General features: G+C 41.0%; 1 protein-coding gene across 1 annotated transcript in view; it reads left to right on the top strand.

Annotated features, from left to right (window-relative positions):
• Positions 1-11,509, top strand: part of snx2 (sorting nexin 2) — a 37,076-nt gene extending 25,567 nt beyond the window's left edge. The window contains exons 13-15 of the mRNA XM_072387261.1: positions 8,484-8,564; positions 8,645-8,716; positions 8,995-11,509. Coding sequence (XP_072243362.1) covers positions 8,484-8,564; positions 8,645-8,716; positions 8,995-9,045 — 204 coding nt within the window. The 3' untranslated portion in view covers positions 9,046-11,509. The remainder of the gene's footprint in view (positions 1-8,483; positions 8,565-8,644; positions 8,717-8,994) is intronic.
• Positions 11,510-16,721: the final 5,212 nt, after the last annotated feature.

Raw genomic sequence — 16,721 nt, 5'->3', positions numbered from 1 at the left:
CTGTTTCCATAAAGCAGTCAGTTGCTCCTCCGTTTGTTCGGTCCATTTGAACCGTTCGTTTTCTTGTCTCGTCGCCATGGTTACTCTCAGCCACGGCTTCGCCTGCTTCCTGTTTGGAAGCGACAGCAGCGCACCAGAATGAGTCACTGAGCGGCACGATTTGCATAAAGCAAGACCAAAGACTTCCGATGATATTAAATTTAACATGTTTGATTTTGTCGTAACTCCACGATGTGAGAAAGACCGCCATAAAACAGCCAGGACGGACTTTTATGACCACCTGACACCAAAGATGAGATCACTGGAGCGCGCCACAACTTCCTTCTTGATTTCTTTACAAATGAGATGTAAAATCAGAAAATATTGTTGATGTTTTCCTGGTTTAAATCTTAGCCACGCCCCCTGTTTTTGAGCTTTTCGTGCAGTTTTTCCAAAAAAAAAGTGTTAAATGTAGCGACATCTTTGATAAGCCAGAAGACTGGTTTTAAGTTCTGCTGAACCGAGACGGATCGGAACAGTTGGGTTTCATCCGCCTGGTGTAGCAAACAGAAGGAGACCCAGTGCTGAGCCTTGAGGTGCCCCAGCAGACAAGTTCTGAGAGAGGAAAAGGACAAACGTCTGCACAATTTACACAGACTGAACAATGTTGATGCTGTGAAGATACGTTACTGAGATAACGGCAGCCGTGCACATGAAAAACTAAAAAATTATTCAAATAATGCCTCATGAGTGCTGTGAGGTCAAAGTGGGGCAGCTGCAGTTGGCCAGAACAGTGGCAGCTGGAGGTGAAACCTTTTAGATTTTATGATTATCAACAGCAGGTCATTAATGTTATGTTAAAGGGGAACTCCGGTATTTTTAAACCTGGACCTTATTTCTGGCATGAAATACGTTGTTTGTTGTTATTGGCGGCTATGGGGGGGGCTTAAAGGGCTTTCTACATACTCTCTACTGAGATGACGTCATCGGCGCCCGCCGCTGCAGCACAGCTCATTCACTCCATCGTCCATCTTACTCAAAGTTCTCGTCAAAATCTGATAAATATCCTGCCATGTTGGACAAAACTATCAGTAGCAAACTCTGTGTGAAGTTAGCCGACTGTCACAGAGCACGGAGTAAATAAACTGTGCTGCAGGGGCGTGTGGATGACATCATCCCAGTAGACGAGTGTGTAGAAAGCCTCTATAAGCCCCCGATAGCCGCCAATAACAACAACACAGCAGCTATGAGCTAACAGAGCTATAGCACACGTTCATTCATTCATTCTTCTTAAAGTGTTGGTGAAATAAAGACAGATAATGCCTTATTTAGAGGCTGCATCCTCTAAGCCCCGTTCACTCCGTTATATGGATCTCCAGTTATCTAAATATCTTCCGAAGGACGCCGACTTTCACCAAACTGTTCTCAGTGAGTAGATGAACGTATTTCATGCCAGAAATAAGGTCCAGGTTTAAAAATACCAGAGTTCCCCTTTAAGCAAGAATGTTCTTCTCCCAGGGAATCGGCTCTTTACTGGATCATGTGTGAGTGGTGACAGATGATCTGAACTTCTGACACTTTGTTGGTTTGATTGAAGCCTTTTTCCTGGTTTTAATGTTGGATATTTTTCTGTATTTTTCATTGGCTCTTTAAGCTGGTTTCAGTGAAACTCGATAGGCTGGTTTCACCCGTTAACAGAGTGTTGAGTGTGAGAACTGCTGCTGTGTCCACTCAGGTGAAATAAACCCAGCTTCACGGTTCAGTCATGTGAAAACTTTTTTTCCCTTTTCGTCTTCACACAAACTCAGAAGGACAAACAAGAGCAGCAGAGAGTCGAAAAGTACTTTATTAGAGCGCCTGTTGAAGCTGTCACCGCACAAATTCATCCTCCGCTGCCTGTCAGGATCCACACTCGTGCACGCTCAGAGCTGGCGTGGCTGGGGGTCCGTGCATTAGAGCCGGGCAGCTGTCAGAAGCAGGCTTTTGGAAGGAGAGGGTTGTCAGAAGCTGCAGACGAGGACAGATCGCAGTAGAGTTACAACCAACATTTATTTGGAGCCGCCTGTCAGGACTCGGGTTTTGGTTCGCGCTTTGACAACAGAAAACACATTTTCTGAAGTGTTTTACTTCAGGCTGCAGCTGGAAAGCTGCTGCAGACCACATTCTGAGGTCAGTGAGGGGGTTTAAAGCCGCCTGTTGGGGAAAGATTTGCATCTTTTTCAGCAGTCAGTTGAATGTTTGAGCTGCTGCTAATTAAACTGTCAAAACTCAAGATTATGTCTTAGAGTGAAAGAACTCGGGCAGGAATCTGTCTTTGGTCTCACCAGTGAAAATAGATGCATGAATCCAAGACTACTGCACATACATTGTGTTCATTTTGCTGACTGCAGTAACTGCCTTTGGGGTAAAATGACCCTGTGCACAACTCTATCATCTTTAATAATCTGCAGGGCTGTAAAGTTCATCTAAAGTCTCTCCTGCTTGTTTCTGCTTGATGAGTCCAGGTAACCGAACCATGCAGAAATACTAAAAACTGGGATGGTCTGTGTCAAGCTCACAAACCTGCAGACTGGCCTGAAACTCCTTCAGCTTCCTAATTAGAACAAATCTCTGGCCGTCTTTCTTACATGTTTCATCTACTTTGCCTGTGAAGCTCAATTTCTGGTCTGTCAGTTTTCCCAAATGCTTAAAACTCTGGGGAGTTTCCACAGTCTGACCGCAGTGTTTGATTGAGTTCTTTAGTTTTACCCACACTGACAGCAGCAAAGCAACACAATTAGTCATCATTTTGAGTGAAAACACCACATTTTCTGCATAGTTAAAACCTTTTAAGTTACTGCTGTGCATTTGTGTAAAGATGGCCAATAAAAACACAGCATGATGGGGTCAAATCCTCCGTTGATTATGTCGAGTTTTTGTTTTAGAGACTTTTATTTGATTATGTCGAGTTTTTGTTTTAGAGACTTTTATTCACAAACTATGATGTCATCAGTTTCTTAACCAACTTCATGGAGGAGCTGCTGAGGGTTCGGGGGCAGCTTTAAGCTAAAGATTCGTACGTATGAGTCATGAGGAACAGAAACAACGGTGTCTGACGTGAACAGGCCACTGCGTGGTTTTAGTTGTAGTGTTTATGATTCAGGCTGCTGCCATTTTTCTGGTCACGTTGAACTCTTTATTGCTTCTGTTTCAGCTCTCTGTTGGATTCCGTTTGGTCTCCAGCTTTTGTCCCATGTCTTCAGATCTCGATTCCTGCTTTATTTTCAGAGTTTGTTTTACTTCCCGTCTCTGTTCACACCAGGTTTCTGTTGCCAGCTGCTGCTGATGCCGCTCAGTACAGGCAGCTCCTGGTTTTTGTCAGATCCACATCGTTGTTTCTGCCCTTTTCTACATCTATTAAGTTCTCGGCCCCCGTCTGGTTTTCCTCCGTCTTACTTTGTTAGTTTATGGTTTTCCAGCTTTGCTGCGCTTGGTTTTGTTTTAATAAAAACCTCAAACAGTCGTCCCTCCGCCTCTGGCTCCCACTTCTGCTTTTCTACAACCTCCACAATCTCCTCTGGGTTACCATGGTAACGTGGCAGCGCAGCGTTCCAGCCTCGCTTTGACGCCCGTTTCAATGCAATAAACTCACAGCTGTACACAACAGGTCGACCTGAGAGTGAAGATCTGTTGCTGCTTTAAATGAACGTCTCTGAAAGTTCAGTTCAGCTCAATGAAACTGAATTTCTGCTGATTTGATCAGGAACTGGATGTCCTTCTCAGGGCTGAATCCCAGCAGATCTGTTAGCTTGATGTTAGCAACATCTCGGCAGTAGTGGCTTCATCTATCGTAAAGAAACAGAATTCAGTTATTCATTTTTGTTGAGCCTGATCACTTTCAGCGCAGATCTGGTCGTAGTTTAAAGATGAAAGATTGAATTTACTCATAAATTTGGATGTTAAAACATTAAATTTCGTGCTGTTTGTCTCTGTAACATCAGTGTTGCTCAGCCTGAGTGAAGTCTGACTTCAGTGAGGAGGTTTGAAAAACATCTGATAGTTTTATTGGTTTAAATTTAGGTTTTTCACTCTTTTGTCCTCAGTTTTATGAAACACGCATGCATTTAAATACAGAGAAACATGTTTAATAAGCTGCATATGAATGGCTGCTGTCCTGCTTTGAATCATATCGCTCTCTAAGGTGAAGTTTTTCACTCTGTGTTGAATGGGATTCTCAGCCCACGCTGCCCCCTGTGGGCACCAAACAGAAACTACAACCAGCAGCCAAACTGCTCTAATAAAAACATCTGTTTTAGAGTTTAATTCCAGTTTGTAGCGCCCTCATTAGCCTATGTTTCTTTTTCCCTGAGCTTATGATGTGTTGGTCATTGTTTAGTGCAGTTTTCTTTTTATTCACTCTGAATGACACTTTTTAAAGATGGATTACAACATTTATTCTAATAAAACACAAAGAAATGCAAGAAAAATTTTAAAATTAACACTGTTGACTTGAAAATTGTCTTAGAAATCTGCTTTTTTGGGATAATTAATTGTGGGTAAAGCTGAGAAAAGTTAGATACTCTTTCATTGTTTCTGTTTTTTCTAAGTTTCTTCTTCACGAGATCTTATGATTTCAATCTTCACACAAAAGCCACTCTTTTAATTTCTTCTGCAATTTCCTGAAAATGCCAAAGTGACAGAAGGATAAATTCTTCATCTTTGCCTCCAGGTAACACGAACTTCCCTGTGTTTGTACCAAAGTCTAATGTAAGTTCTGCGGGTTCTGGCTCAGTTCGTGGTACTTTAAATGAAGGCCTGGGAACTCTGAGGGTGGTTGTTACACCTGCTGTTTCCACCCAGTTTATTCTGGATCAACTTTCCAGAGAAATTCATGATGAAGAAGTTCCCTGACCTGGAGGCTTTTATGACTGATGGATAACAGAGTCCAGGGTTTGCTGTGGCCTGCTGCAGGAACCTTTAACCACTAATAAATCGTATCATGTTCAGCACCGATGGTTTATAAGGATCACAGCTGTGATCTTAGTTATTATTATGTCATAATTTCCCCTTTTCCAGGTCAACTGGTGCAGAAAGCTACATAAAAAGCTGTGATCAGTTTGTGAACTAAAACCACACACAGTGGATGCCATTAGAGGACAGATGGATTTATGCTTCTCTTCCCTCTTTGTGCAGGGCTGAAACAAACAAATATAACATCTTTTTGAGGTGTTTGCTTCCAGTTTAAATGTAAAACCAGGCTGACCCCGTCCTGCTCGCAGATCCATTCTGCACTCTCAGAAAGAAGCCAGTCCGCCTTTTAATTCCTCACTTTGTTAAAAAATACACCTTTTACCCCAGAAAATCATTTCTTCTAACTTCTTAAAAACCTCTGTTTAACGTTGCTGAGAAAACTTCAAAACTTTATCAAAATGTTAACGTAAATCATGTTGATTTCTAAACCAAACTGTTGAGACTTTACCCACAGAGCGCCTCCAGCTGCCACTTTATCTCAGTATTTAGTGTTTGAGGGAGGATTTTCTTTGCTTTCAGTGCTTTACTTTCTCCTCACTGTTTGCTCGTGTCTCTGGATCTTCCTCTTTGATTTTGGAAGCTCTGAGTGTTTTTTTTCCAGCCTCTTACGTTTTGTTGCATTTTCCCTGCCATGCCTTCCCGCAACCAGGAGATTGAGGAGGTAGGACCTGCCCCGTCTGTCTGTCCGTCCATGTGCTGTTTGTCCTCCTGCCTGACTGCTGCTTCAAGCCTTTTATTTGCTTCATTGAACCATTTAGCATCATCTTGGTGTGGTGTTGTTTCCTGGCATCCAAACCGTCCCCCGTCACATGAATCAGTTTGTCAGTGAGGATGAGATGTTCTTACATTTGCATTTGGGAGTAAATTCCCGGAGAAATTCTCTTTTTGTGACCAACATGCAGCATCAGCTGCTCTGAAATTCAAAAATTCCAGAAAGCGTTTCATTGGACACGCCCCCAAGTTCAGGATTTATATTTTTCATTGCATTCTGGGAAATTATGAAATTTCTATCTTTGAAACAACATATTTGATCATGTTGAGCATCAGATAAGAGTGTAAACATGATGCAAAGTGAAAGAAATGAAGCTTAAAAACATCGAACTGTGAGTTTTTAAACAGACAAACTCCTTTATGTGACAGCTTGGATCCTGTTGTGCAGTGATTCCCGACCAGATGTTTTTGTTCCCCTTCTGCAGTTTCTAACATCTGCATAGAAACATCAGCTTCTAGCAATCTGAAAGAAACATGAAGGAAGATTTGACTGAAAACAAAAACACCTGAACTGAGACAAACTGGGAACCGAAGAAGTCCAACTGAGCCTAAAGAGCCGGATAAAGTTGTGAAGTTTTACTTAAAAGTAATTTTATAAATGGTTAAAATAAGTAAAATAATTGAATGATTGTGATCTTTGGCTCAATAAAACAAGAACTTATAAATGATTATTACAACCGATCTAATGAAGCAAAAAGACCGATTTCTGCCTCCAGTTTGTGGAATAATGATGAAATTTCCCAAACTTTATTAAATGCTTACTTTATGACAAACGTTTCTGGATTAAAGCGGATAAAACGATACTGTGGGGTACATGTGGCTGAAAAGGTTCGGAATCATTGATTTAAAGAATATGATGTTTTTGGGTTTTTTTATCCATAAATTAGCATAATCTGATTAAATCCCTGAATTATTTCAGCCTGTTTAACTCATTTAATACAGCATTTGTGTGTCGGTGTGTATCAGTAACCTCAGTTAACAACCTTCATCTTAATCATCACGTCTGTGCAGCTTCGTCTGTAGTTTCCAGTTATCGTTGGTTCATTTTCAAACTTAAAGTAGTTTACTAAGCAAAACCTGCTGCGGTCAAAGTTTATTAGAACTGAAATAAGGGGGCTGTTTTCAGCAAAGGAAACGGACCCCGAATGACACCTTTTAACAGGTGGATGCAGTCTCCTGTAATTCAAAAAAGGTTAAATTGTGTAGAAGTCCACGAGAAACTGATTGTACCTCTAAGTTAATCTGTTTCTACTGGACATATTTTCCTTTTGATGGCCTCAGTCACAAGTTTTTAGTCTTTTTTTAACACAGTATGGAGCTCAAATAGGGAAATATGAAGTTTTAATGTGAAAGTGATGCAATATAATTTAGTTTCTGTGGTTCTGTCAGACCCACAGCTCACTGATAACATCGGGTTTTAAAAGACTAAGAAGGCAAAGGTCAAAGATCCAGACAGGAAGTCCACAAAGACACGAGTTACGCTCCATGACTTTAGATCACGCCGCTCGTTGGGGTATCTCTAAAACTCTGGAACGGACTAAGAACTGGTTTTCTTTTACATAAGCCAGAGCCACATCCTCATGAACGTCCAGAGAGCGTTTGTACAGGTCTGCAAGGCCTGTGTGGGTTCTAGATGGGCTAAAAATGGGCCCCATATGTCCATACAGTAGGTCCCATACTGGCCTTGTGTGCTGACTTCTCATCTTTGGGCTGCGTTTGTCACTTTGTGTTAATGTTAAAGCAAATTCTTTCATTGGTATTCCTTTAAATTTCAATTCAGTTTTATTTATAAAGCGCCAAATCACAACAAATGTCATCTCAGGACACTGAAAGGACACAGTCTAGTTCAAGCCAATTAGAACCCGATTCATTAAATCCCAAATGAATTCGTACAGAGCCAATTTAAAAAAAGTTGATCCAATCTCCCGTCCTGAACGTGCACGACTGTGGAGAGAAAAACTCCATCAGAACCAGAACCTTCTGCCTCGAAGTAGTAGCTCCTATATAATATAATAGTAACTCCTATTAGTAGCTATAGGAGAGCTAACGGAGGGAATTCTACACAGGCACTCTACTGGGACCACTTCATCCACACGCCTCCCTGCAGCACAGCTCATTCACTCCGGTAAGAACGTCCATCTTACTCAAAGTCGTCGTTCACATTGTCAGAATTTGATAAATATCCTGCCATGTTGCACAAAACTATCAGCAGCAAACTCTGTGTGAAGTTAGCCGACTGTCACAGAGCAAGGAGTAGATAAACTGTGCTGCAGGGGGGCGTGTGGATGAAGTGGTCCCAGTAGAGTGCCTGTGTAGAAATCCCTCCGTTAGCTCTCCTATAGCTACTAATAGCCACATAACAGCAGCTATGAGCTAACAGAGCTATAGTACGCCTTCATTCATTCATTCTTCTTAAAGTATTGGTGAAATAAAGACAGATAATGCCTTATTTAGAGGCTGCATCCTCTAAGCCCCGTTCTCTCCGTTATATGGATCTCGAGTTATCTAAATATCTTCTGAAGGACGCCGACTTTCACCAAACTGTTCTCGGTGAGTAAATTAACGTATTTCATGCCAGAAACAAGGTCCAGGTTTAAAAATACCGGAGTTCCCCTTTAAGGCTCGGTTTGAGGCAGCAGGTTTAAACGTTGTTGAGTTTAGAATCAAAACTCAAATTTTAAGCACAAATTTTGGACTTTGTCTTCTTTCCTCGTGTGTTTCAGCTGGAGGGGAAAGTCCAACAGGGCGAGAGAGACTTTGAGCAGATCTCCAAAACCATCCGGAAAGAAGTCAGCAGGTTTGAGGTGAGAAGACGGTGGAAGGATAAATGGATGTTTTATCACATTTTCATGCATTTAATAAACTGCGTTTTACATTTCTACAGAAAGAGAGAGTGAAGGACTTTAAAGTGATCATTATTAAATACCTGGAGTCGCTGGTTCAGACGCAGCAGCAGGTAAAACAACACTGTCTTTATCTTTGGCCTGTGTGTCATGTCGAAAGTTTCTTATTTTAACACCAGAAGCAGCTGAAAATGTTAACAATAACAATTAGTGTGAATATTTCTATCAAATAATCAATGTTTTTTTAATACTGAAATAAAAATATACAAGAAATGTTGGACTCATTTTGAAATGATCAAATGGTTTGATTATAAAGGTGAATCTATGAAGTCTTATTTACTGGATTTCTTTCTAAAAATGTAAGATATTTCCTTTTCTTACCCTCCTGCAGCTCATCAAATACTGGGAAGCCTTCTTACCCGAGGCCAAGGCCATCTCGTAGGCTCCACTCAACACTGCAGACCGTCCTGACTGGCTCTGGTCAAACTACACTACCCATAATGCATCTGTTTAGGATCAGAAGTGGAGTGACACAGCAAATCGACTCAAAGTGACTTTTTTGCATCATTCTTTTGTTTGTTTTTCAATCGGTCTTAAGAATTGAATAAATCTAACAAACCAAAATAATCCATATTTATCCATAAGTTAGTGGAGGCGAGGGTGTTCGGGCTGGAAGCTCGTAATCCTAAATGACTGTGAAGGCAACACGAGTTACAGCTCTGCTGACAGCTTTTTCACAAACGGGTTCAGAGCACTTTATCGAATAATTCCCTCCCAGTTCCAGCTCTCGTATTCAGACCTTAAGGTGAAAGGAACGTGTCCGAGGTTCGGATGTTTGGAGGCACGTTCTTGCCATAAAAAAGTGGATAAAGCTAAAAAGTCAGAGGAGTATATTCACGCTAAATGAAATATCTGATGTGTCTCGCTTTTTATAGCATGAAATAGCACAAAGTGCACATAGTCTTATTGTTTTGGCTGATTGACAAAGAAATAATATCCATGACATCGTACTTCAAACTCGAGCTTCACTCACAAGTTTAGGCAAATAATTTAGATTTATTCTCCCGTCTTTTTAAAGCATTTTAAATGGATGGAAAATGGTAATAAAAAAAAAACACAGAAAAAGTCATTGATAGAATATTTCCAGACACACAAGGAAAATATCCCCTAAAGTCCTCTTCTTTACTTTGTACGCAGTAAATAAACAGCTAAGTGACTGATAGATTAATTTATAAATCGACAAATCTGTCGTTTTATTGCACTTTAAACAACTGATTTAATGTAATGTCTTAAATTCTCCCTTTTCTGCTTTTCCTGGCAAGAACGAGTTTCCATACATGTAAAAGACTACATTACCCATGAGCCTCGGCTTCAGAGGAAGTTGAGAGTTGGAGCAAATTTCCTGTCATTTGATTCTGGAATTTTCTGAAGTTATAATGTGAGTTCTGCACATCTCAGACTTTACCCATCCATTTTCCGCCCGGCAACAGCGACTGAGTGCTCTCTGATTGGATGTTTAACGCTGCCTGTGGGAAATTACGATCTTTAACTTTGACTTTTTTTTCTTGAGCCTTTTCTTTTTCAAGTGTTGCATAATTCATCATCTTTTCTTTTTTTTTTAAACTTTGTTGTTGGGAAGTGTTTGAAACCAGCAAAGTGACACTTAGCAGGACCCTGAACGCCACACAGCATCAACCTGCTTCATCAACCGTTCAGTTTTATCCATTTATACTCCGAGTAAATTTGTAAGTTTGTCCACTCAAAAAGTGATCTGTAGTCAGCAGTGAAGGACGACTGGCTGCATCTGTCTTGTTTTACGTCTCGCTCTTCCTCACCTGATCAGTCCCTCGCTTTTCTCACGCCTTTTAAAACATTAACCTCTGTTTATGTTGCTGTATGATCGAGAGTGAAGGCAACATTTTTATTTGTGGCTGCACATGGAAGAGTCTCGCTTTGCGGTTCAGTTAGCGGCTGTTTCCACTTGTCAGGAAAAGCCTGATTCGCTCTCTTAGTCACGAGTTAACTGGAGATCCATCTCGGTCGGTCATCTGCAGGCAGATTATTTCTGGAGACTAAATCAGATCCGTGCTTGTGTTCATTCTCTTTTCATGGCTGAAAATATCTGAAAGTAGTCTAAATTTGGTAAATGGACCGGTGCTTTTTTACAAAGACATGCGTTGCCTAATAGACTTGCTTGTTTTTCTTCTTAATGAATCAGTTTATCCGTTAAAGCAACAGTCCAGTCCGACCGAGTCGGGCCCAAACTAACATGTTCTACTGTAAAATCGGCAGCATGCAGGTAACCTTTGGGGCTTTCCTCCTGTTGATGTTTGAGTTTAGCTTGTTAAAGACAGGAACCAGCCTGTAGCTCCATTTCCCTGCTTTTGCTTGGTGGTGCTGCGGGTTCTGCTGGGGTTCTGGTGAGCGCCCGTCCGGGTTCAGCCTCAAACTGTGAGCGTTATTTCTACCGGCTGTTTCTGCGGGTCAATGTGAAGGATGTGAATCCTGCAGAATCCGTCTCTGATTGTTCTTTTATCTTCATGAAGTTCAAACATCCTCCTTCTTTCCCAGAGGATGCAAATCGTTTCTTGTTTGATTAAAGCGGAAGTTAAAACGGGAACTATTTTTGGTTATTTCCATTTTTTTAGTCCTCGGCCACCTCCCACCGCTCCTTTAATCGTATTTCACTGTGTTGATTTTTTAAAATCTTTTATTCCATGTTCTTGTTGCTGAATGATGTGCAATGGTTGAGAACTTTTAGTTGATTTTTATTTTTTATTTTCACAGATGATAAATTGCTTAATCTGAGGAGATATTTTCTTTTAAAACCTTTTTGGTGTGACATTCCTGCAGCCTGGCAGAGCAGAAGTTTGAATACTTTAATTACAATAAAGGAATGTATCTCATCCATGGCTGATTTTTAGTGTTTATTTATTAATTCTGTCCTTTTTTAGGTTGGTGGAGATGCAATGGAACAGTTTAGGCTTTAATATCATCAGTTTAAGGTGCAGTAACTTTAAGCAGGATACTTTTGATTAAAAGTTAATTATTCTTTAATATATTAGTGTGAGAATGAGAAATTAATTGCTTTTTAAGTAAATCTGGATTTTCTTTTCTCAGGGATTTTCTCAAACCTAATTTTCAGATTTTAGACACATTATTTTAATCATGTTTTAACTGTTTTTGGTTCACTCTTTTCTCCAGATTACTGTTAAAACATAAATTAAAACCCTAAACTGCTCATCATTAAACTTTATTTGAATTTGGTTCGCAGAGCATTTTTCTTCCAACTGTGATGAATAAAAGACAAACTATGAAGGTAAAATGAGTAAATCTGTTAATTGTGGTTTCTCAGCCCAGAAAATGAGCACAACAAAAGTCAATATACTTTAAAACAAGTCAGTTACATAGTTTTAGGGTTCACAAACTTCTTTAGTGCTCCTTTAACACCCAGTTTTGCCTCTCAGCTGCCAGCCTGAGCAGCATAGCTGTTCTCACCTGTGTGTTGCTCTCACGCAGCTGTTTTTGTCTCTTTAAGACTCTTTGTCAGCGGCACACACTGATATTCAGCCTGGAAACGACCCGCGCAGCCTGTCAGGAGGCCTCACATCAGCTCTGCATACAGTGAACACAGCCGAGCATATAGGCTGTCAGAAAGTGGGGTACTTTGCATTGAGGCTGTCACAGCATCGACTAGCTGTCATATTTAGGCGGCAGGTTTCTGCAGTAGGTGAATGAATTCACACATGACTTTATTAAGAGACTTCAGGGCAATATTTACACCCACTGTATATGAGTATCCGTGAGTACATCCTGCAGAGTCGTGACTGGACCTGAACCCTCTCTATTAAATCTATTAAATAAAATTGTTCTTTATCTGGATATTTTTAATGTTGTTGGCTGAATCACTACAGTTATTTTTTTTTTAGAGTTTAATGCACGTGGATAAGACATTTCAAACCTTTTTCAAAATGTTCATTTATTATTAGCATTCTCTAGAGGTAGCTAGCAAGCTAACTGCTTTAACAGTGACTTACATCCAAATAAAGCTAACAAGCTATAAGTAAAAATTTTAAAAATCTGATTAAGAAACCGGTTACTTCTTCTTCTAGTAGATAAGAACATTAATTTAACAGATAACAAGTGCACTCATTTAGACAGAAAATTTAAATATGACTTTTATTGTAAATGCTAGCTGTGGCTTGTAACTAGCCTCAATTAGCTAGCACAGCTGCTGCTATTTTATTTCTAAAAATGCTTCTAATTTTCTTCCACTTAAAATTGCTGTACTACTGCTAAAGTTAGCTACAGAAATGGTCCTTATGGTAGTTAATGAGGTCACGTTTTCACTGTTAAAGGTACCAAATCATCACTGACATCTGGGGACATAATTCTGTTTATTAAACATGAGCTACAGGCAACAGGAAGGCCAAAGTCTCATTTGTTTATTCTGAAGTATTTTAACATTTTAAGTGTTAAATGTAAGGATAATATGTAATTTTAAATTTTTCTTTTTCTAACAAGCTCTTCAGTATTGACCTGTTCTGTAATTCTTTGTGTTTTAACAGTTTTTTTTTCTTCTTATTCATTGGTATTGGCTGCACGGTGCAGTGCACTGGTACTGCACAGCAAGAGAGTTTGTGTTGAAAATCTTGGCTCCCACTTCCATGTGACCCTGAACAGGATGAGGAGGGTAAAGAAACTAAGTGGATGAAACCAAAGTAAATGTTTTTTGTCTGAAGTTCAGGGCTGTATTTGTTGCCTCCAACCAGAACATAAAGGCATGTTTGTCACTAGGTGAGTCACAGTTGTTCTTTAGAAGCTATTGATATTAAAAACTTAAGGATTTTCATGGTAAAGTACCTTCTTCTGGTATAACATGAGCAGCTAAGCATATGTATCTTTTTGCACCATTACTGCACCTGGACTTTTTTTAATTGTGTGCAGTTGTTTGTAAAAGAAAGAAAATCCTCATTCAATTCCACGGTTTTACAGATTGAGACATGATGCAAAGAAAAAACCTCATCTGGTTCTTCCCAGGTCTTAAAATTAGGTAAAATTAGGTAAGTACAACCTAAGACAGATGACAGTATGTGAGATATTACTCATTATTTATTTAATCTAAACTAAAAGATAATGCAAAAGCTGGGAGGGAAAAGGTCCAACTTACTGCTTCTCCAGTGATTTATAAGGTACGTGGCAGCCGGGTCCAGCTGATCGGTTACACTTGATTCAATGATGAAGTAAAAGCACCTCTTTGTAGTTGGCTGATCTGGAGCATTCAGGTGGATGTTAAGTAAACGCCAAGGAGGAAAGACAACAAACCACAAGACTTCTGGAACAATGTCCTTTGGACAGACCAGAGCAAAGTGGAGATGTTTGGTCCTAATGCACAGCAGCACGTTTGGAGGAAACCAAACACAGCATATCAGCACAAACACCTCATACCAGCTGTCAAGCACGGAGGTGGAGGGCTGATGATCTGGGCTGGTTCTGCAGCCACAGGACCTGGGCACCTTGCAGTCATTGAGTCCACCATGAACTCCTCTGGATACCAAAGTATTCTAGAGCCAGATGTGAGGCCATCTGTCCCACAGCTAAAGCTGGGCTGAAACTGGCTCATCAACAGGACAAAGATCCCAAACACAGCAGCAGATCTACAGCAGAATGTGTGAAAAAGAAAAGAATCAAGGTGTTGCAATGGTCCAGTCAGAGTCCAGACCTCAGCCTGACTGAGATGCTGTGGTGGGACCTTAAGAGAGCTGTGCAGAAACCAATGCTGCAAACCTCAATGAGCTGAAGCAACACTGGAGAGAAGAGTGGCCGAGATTCCTCCAGAACCATGAGAGAGACTGATAACGTCCCACAGAAAACCATTACTGCAGCTCACTGCTGCTGGAGCTGCTGGATCAGGGGGGGATTATGGTTTAGTTTTTGTTAAATAAATGATGACACGGTGTAATATGCCATGTTTTGCAGTTCATCTGATGCTGTTCATACCCGACCAGGTGATTTCCTTATGCCCTGACATGTTAAACTTTATTTTGATGCGACTGCAGGTCGTGTTTGTTTTGTGTCGCTCAGTAGTTTCTCTCTGCTTTGGTTTGCTCTAAATCTTCCCCTCTTAACACGATTTTCCTTCTCAGAAATCGCAGTTTTATCCAACAGCTCTGTGCCTGTGTTCTTCCAGTCTCTTTCAGGTTGAGAATAATGTAGGTAAACTGCCTCCTTAACCTCACACTATCACTGTAACTGAAGAGTAATGGAGCACAGTTTTCCAGCTTCACCTCCACCTCTAAAAATTTCACTTTGGCTTCAGAATAATGCCTCTGCATCTGTTTTTCTTGCTCACTCTAACCTCTCGCTCTCACATGACTCCAGAATAATGTAGACGTATTTATTTTTACACTCCCTGCCTCCACGCCCCCCCCATCACTATCAATCTGGCTTTAGAATAATGTAGGCACATCTGTTCTGCTCACCCTCCTAACCCCTCAATTTCCCCGCCACTTCAGGATAATGTAGGTGCATCTATTATCTCCACACTCGCCAGCGCTGCTGTCCGCGACCCGTTGTTAGAATAATGTGGGTGTATTTACAACAACAGCCCCCCCGCCAACCTTATGTTATCTAGGTGAGTTGGAGAATAAATAAAGTGCACTGCATGTAATCTGGAAGGACACCATCTCTGCTTAGTTTCAAACTCATGCAGATACCTTTATTATTCCTGCTCATAACTCACTAAATCACTCTAAAACACTCGCATGTTTCCGTATTCTCTCCATCGGCTACTTTAACTTTCTTTGTTCCACGGAGACACAAACACAGAAGTGTTGCCGGGGGAGAAGAGGATGGAACAAAAAGCACTAAGAAGCAGATAACAGTGTTGTTGCAGCGTAACCCCCGACTTTTATTTATCATATCTCCAAATGGAGGTGTAGCTGTTGTGCTGTGGTCAGGATACAGTGACCTTAGTTGATCAACTACCCCCCTCAGCAGCCTGATAAGGGGCTAATATAACAGCGAGGGGGAAGGCTGTACTGTAATTATTTCTGCGCTGTCACACGGAGAACGGACCACGGCCGATTCAAATCTGAGGGGAAACTAAAAAGAAGAAGAGGAAGGAAGGGCCACAACAGCTACAACGACGCCAGTGAGACAAATATCAGCCGGGCGCCACGACACGCCTGAAATTGGACCAGTTTGTCATGCACAGCGCTGCCACATGCACACATCTGAGGGGCCGTGCACGAGTTCATTCAAACTCTGCTGGTTACATACAAAACACCCGCAGGTTGTTGGGAACATGTACCACATCATTTCAGCTGTCAGTAACACTCTTATCTGTGCAAATATCATTTGAATCAAACTTAAATTCAAATGTTTTACACTAGAAAAAAAAAAAAAAAGCCCTAAAAGAACCTAATCCGATCAATCATTCTCATACCTGTGTGACACTAACATGTATTTTTTAAAATGAACGCGCAGCAGACGGTTAATTTGACCCTTCAGTCTGAGCTGAACGATGCTGAAGTTGACTTTACTCCATAGAATATGAGACCGTGTCGATGTGAGACTGATCCTCGGACACAGGGAGGCTCCACAAAGACACTGATCAATGATCAATCATCAGCCCGGATGATTAAAACTGAGATGGAGGCGTACAGAGAGATTCTGCAACTGGACTAAAGCTCCAGTTTGTAGAATGCAGTGACATCTAGTGGCATAAGTGTCAGATTTCAACCAACAGACTACTTCTACTTTACGTGGTCTTCCAGGTGAGCAGGAATAACTACGACAGCCATGTGACACGTCCAGAGCCAACACTAGATGGCAGGCATGAATTAAGATGTCTTCCCATTCAAAATGTTCAAGTAAACTGATGAGGAAGTGAATTAAATTACATGGAAGATGTCCAGGCGAAAACCAGGTCGACCACATGGTAATGACGTGGAAAAGGTGGAGCTAGCTGGGGCACAAGGGGGGGTCTGAATGGAAACCAGTGTGTCAGGAGTAATGAGGACCGGGCTTTTATGAACACTCAGGAAGTTTACCGGGGGGGGGGGGGGATCAGACGCTTTGATGAGCCTGTTGACTATCGAGGAGACAGACTTGACA

This window comes from Leuresthes tenuis, unplaced genomic scaffold (assembly GCF_036924035.1).
Source record: "Leuresthes tenuis unplaced genomic scaffold, fLeuTen1.0.hap1 SCAF_6, whole genome shotgun sequence".
Lineage (NCBI taxonomy): Eukaryota > Metazoa > Chordata > Actinopteri > Atheriniformes > Atherinopsidae > Leuresthes > Leuresthes tenuis.
Note: the sequence above shows the minus strand (reverse complement) of the source record. Positions and strands in the feature narration are given on the sequence as shown.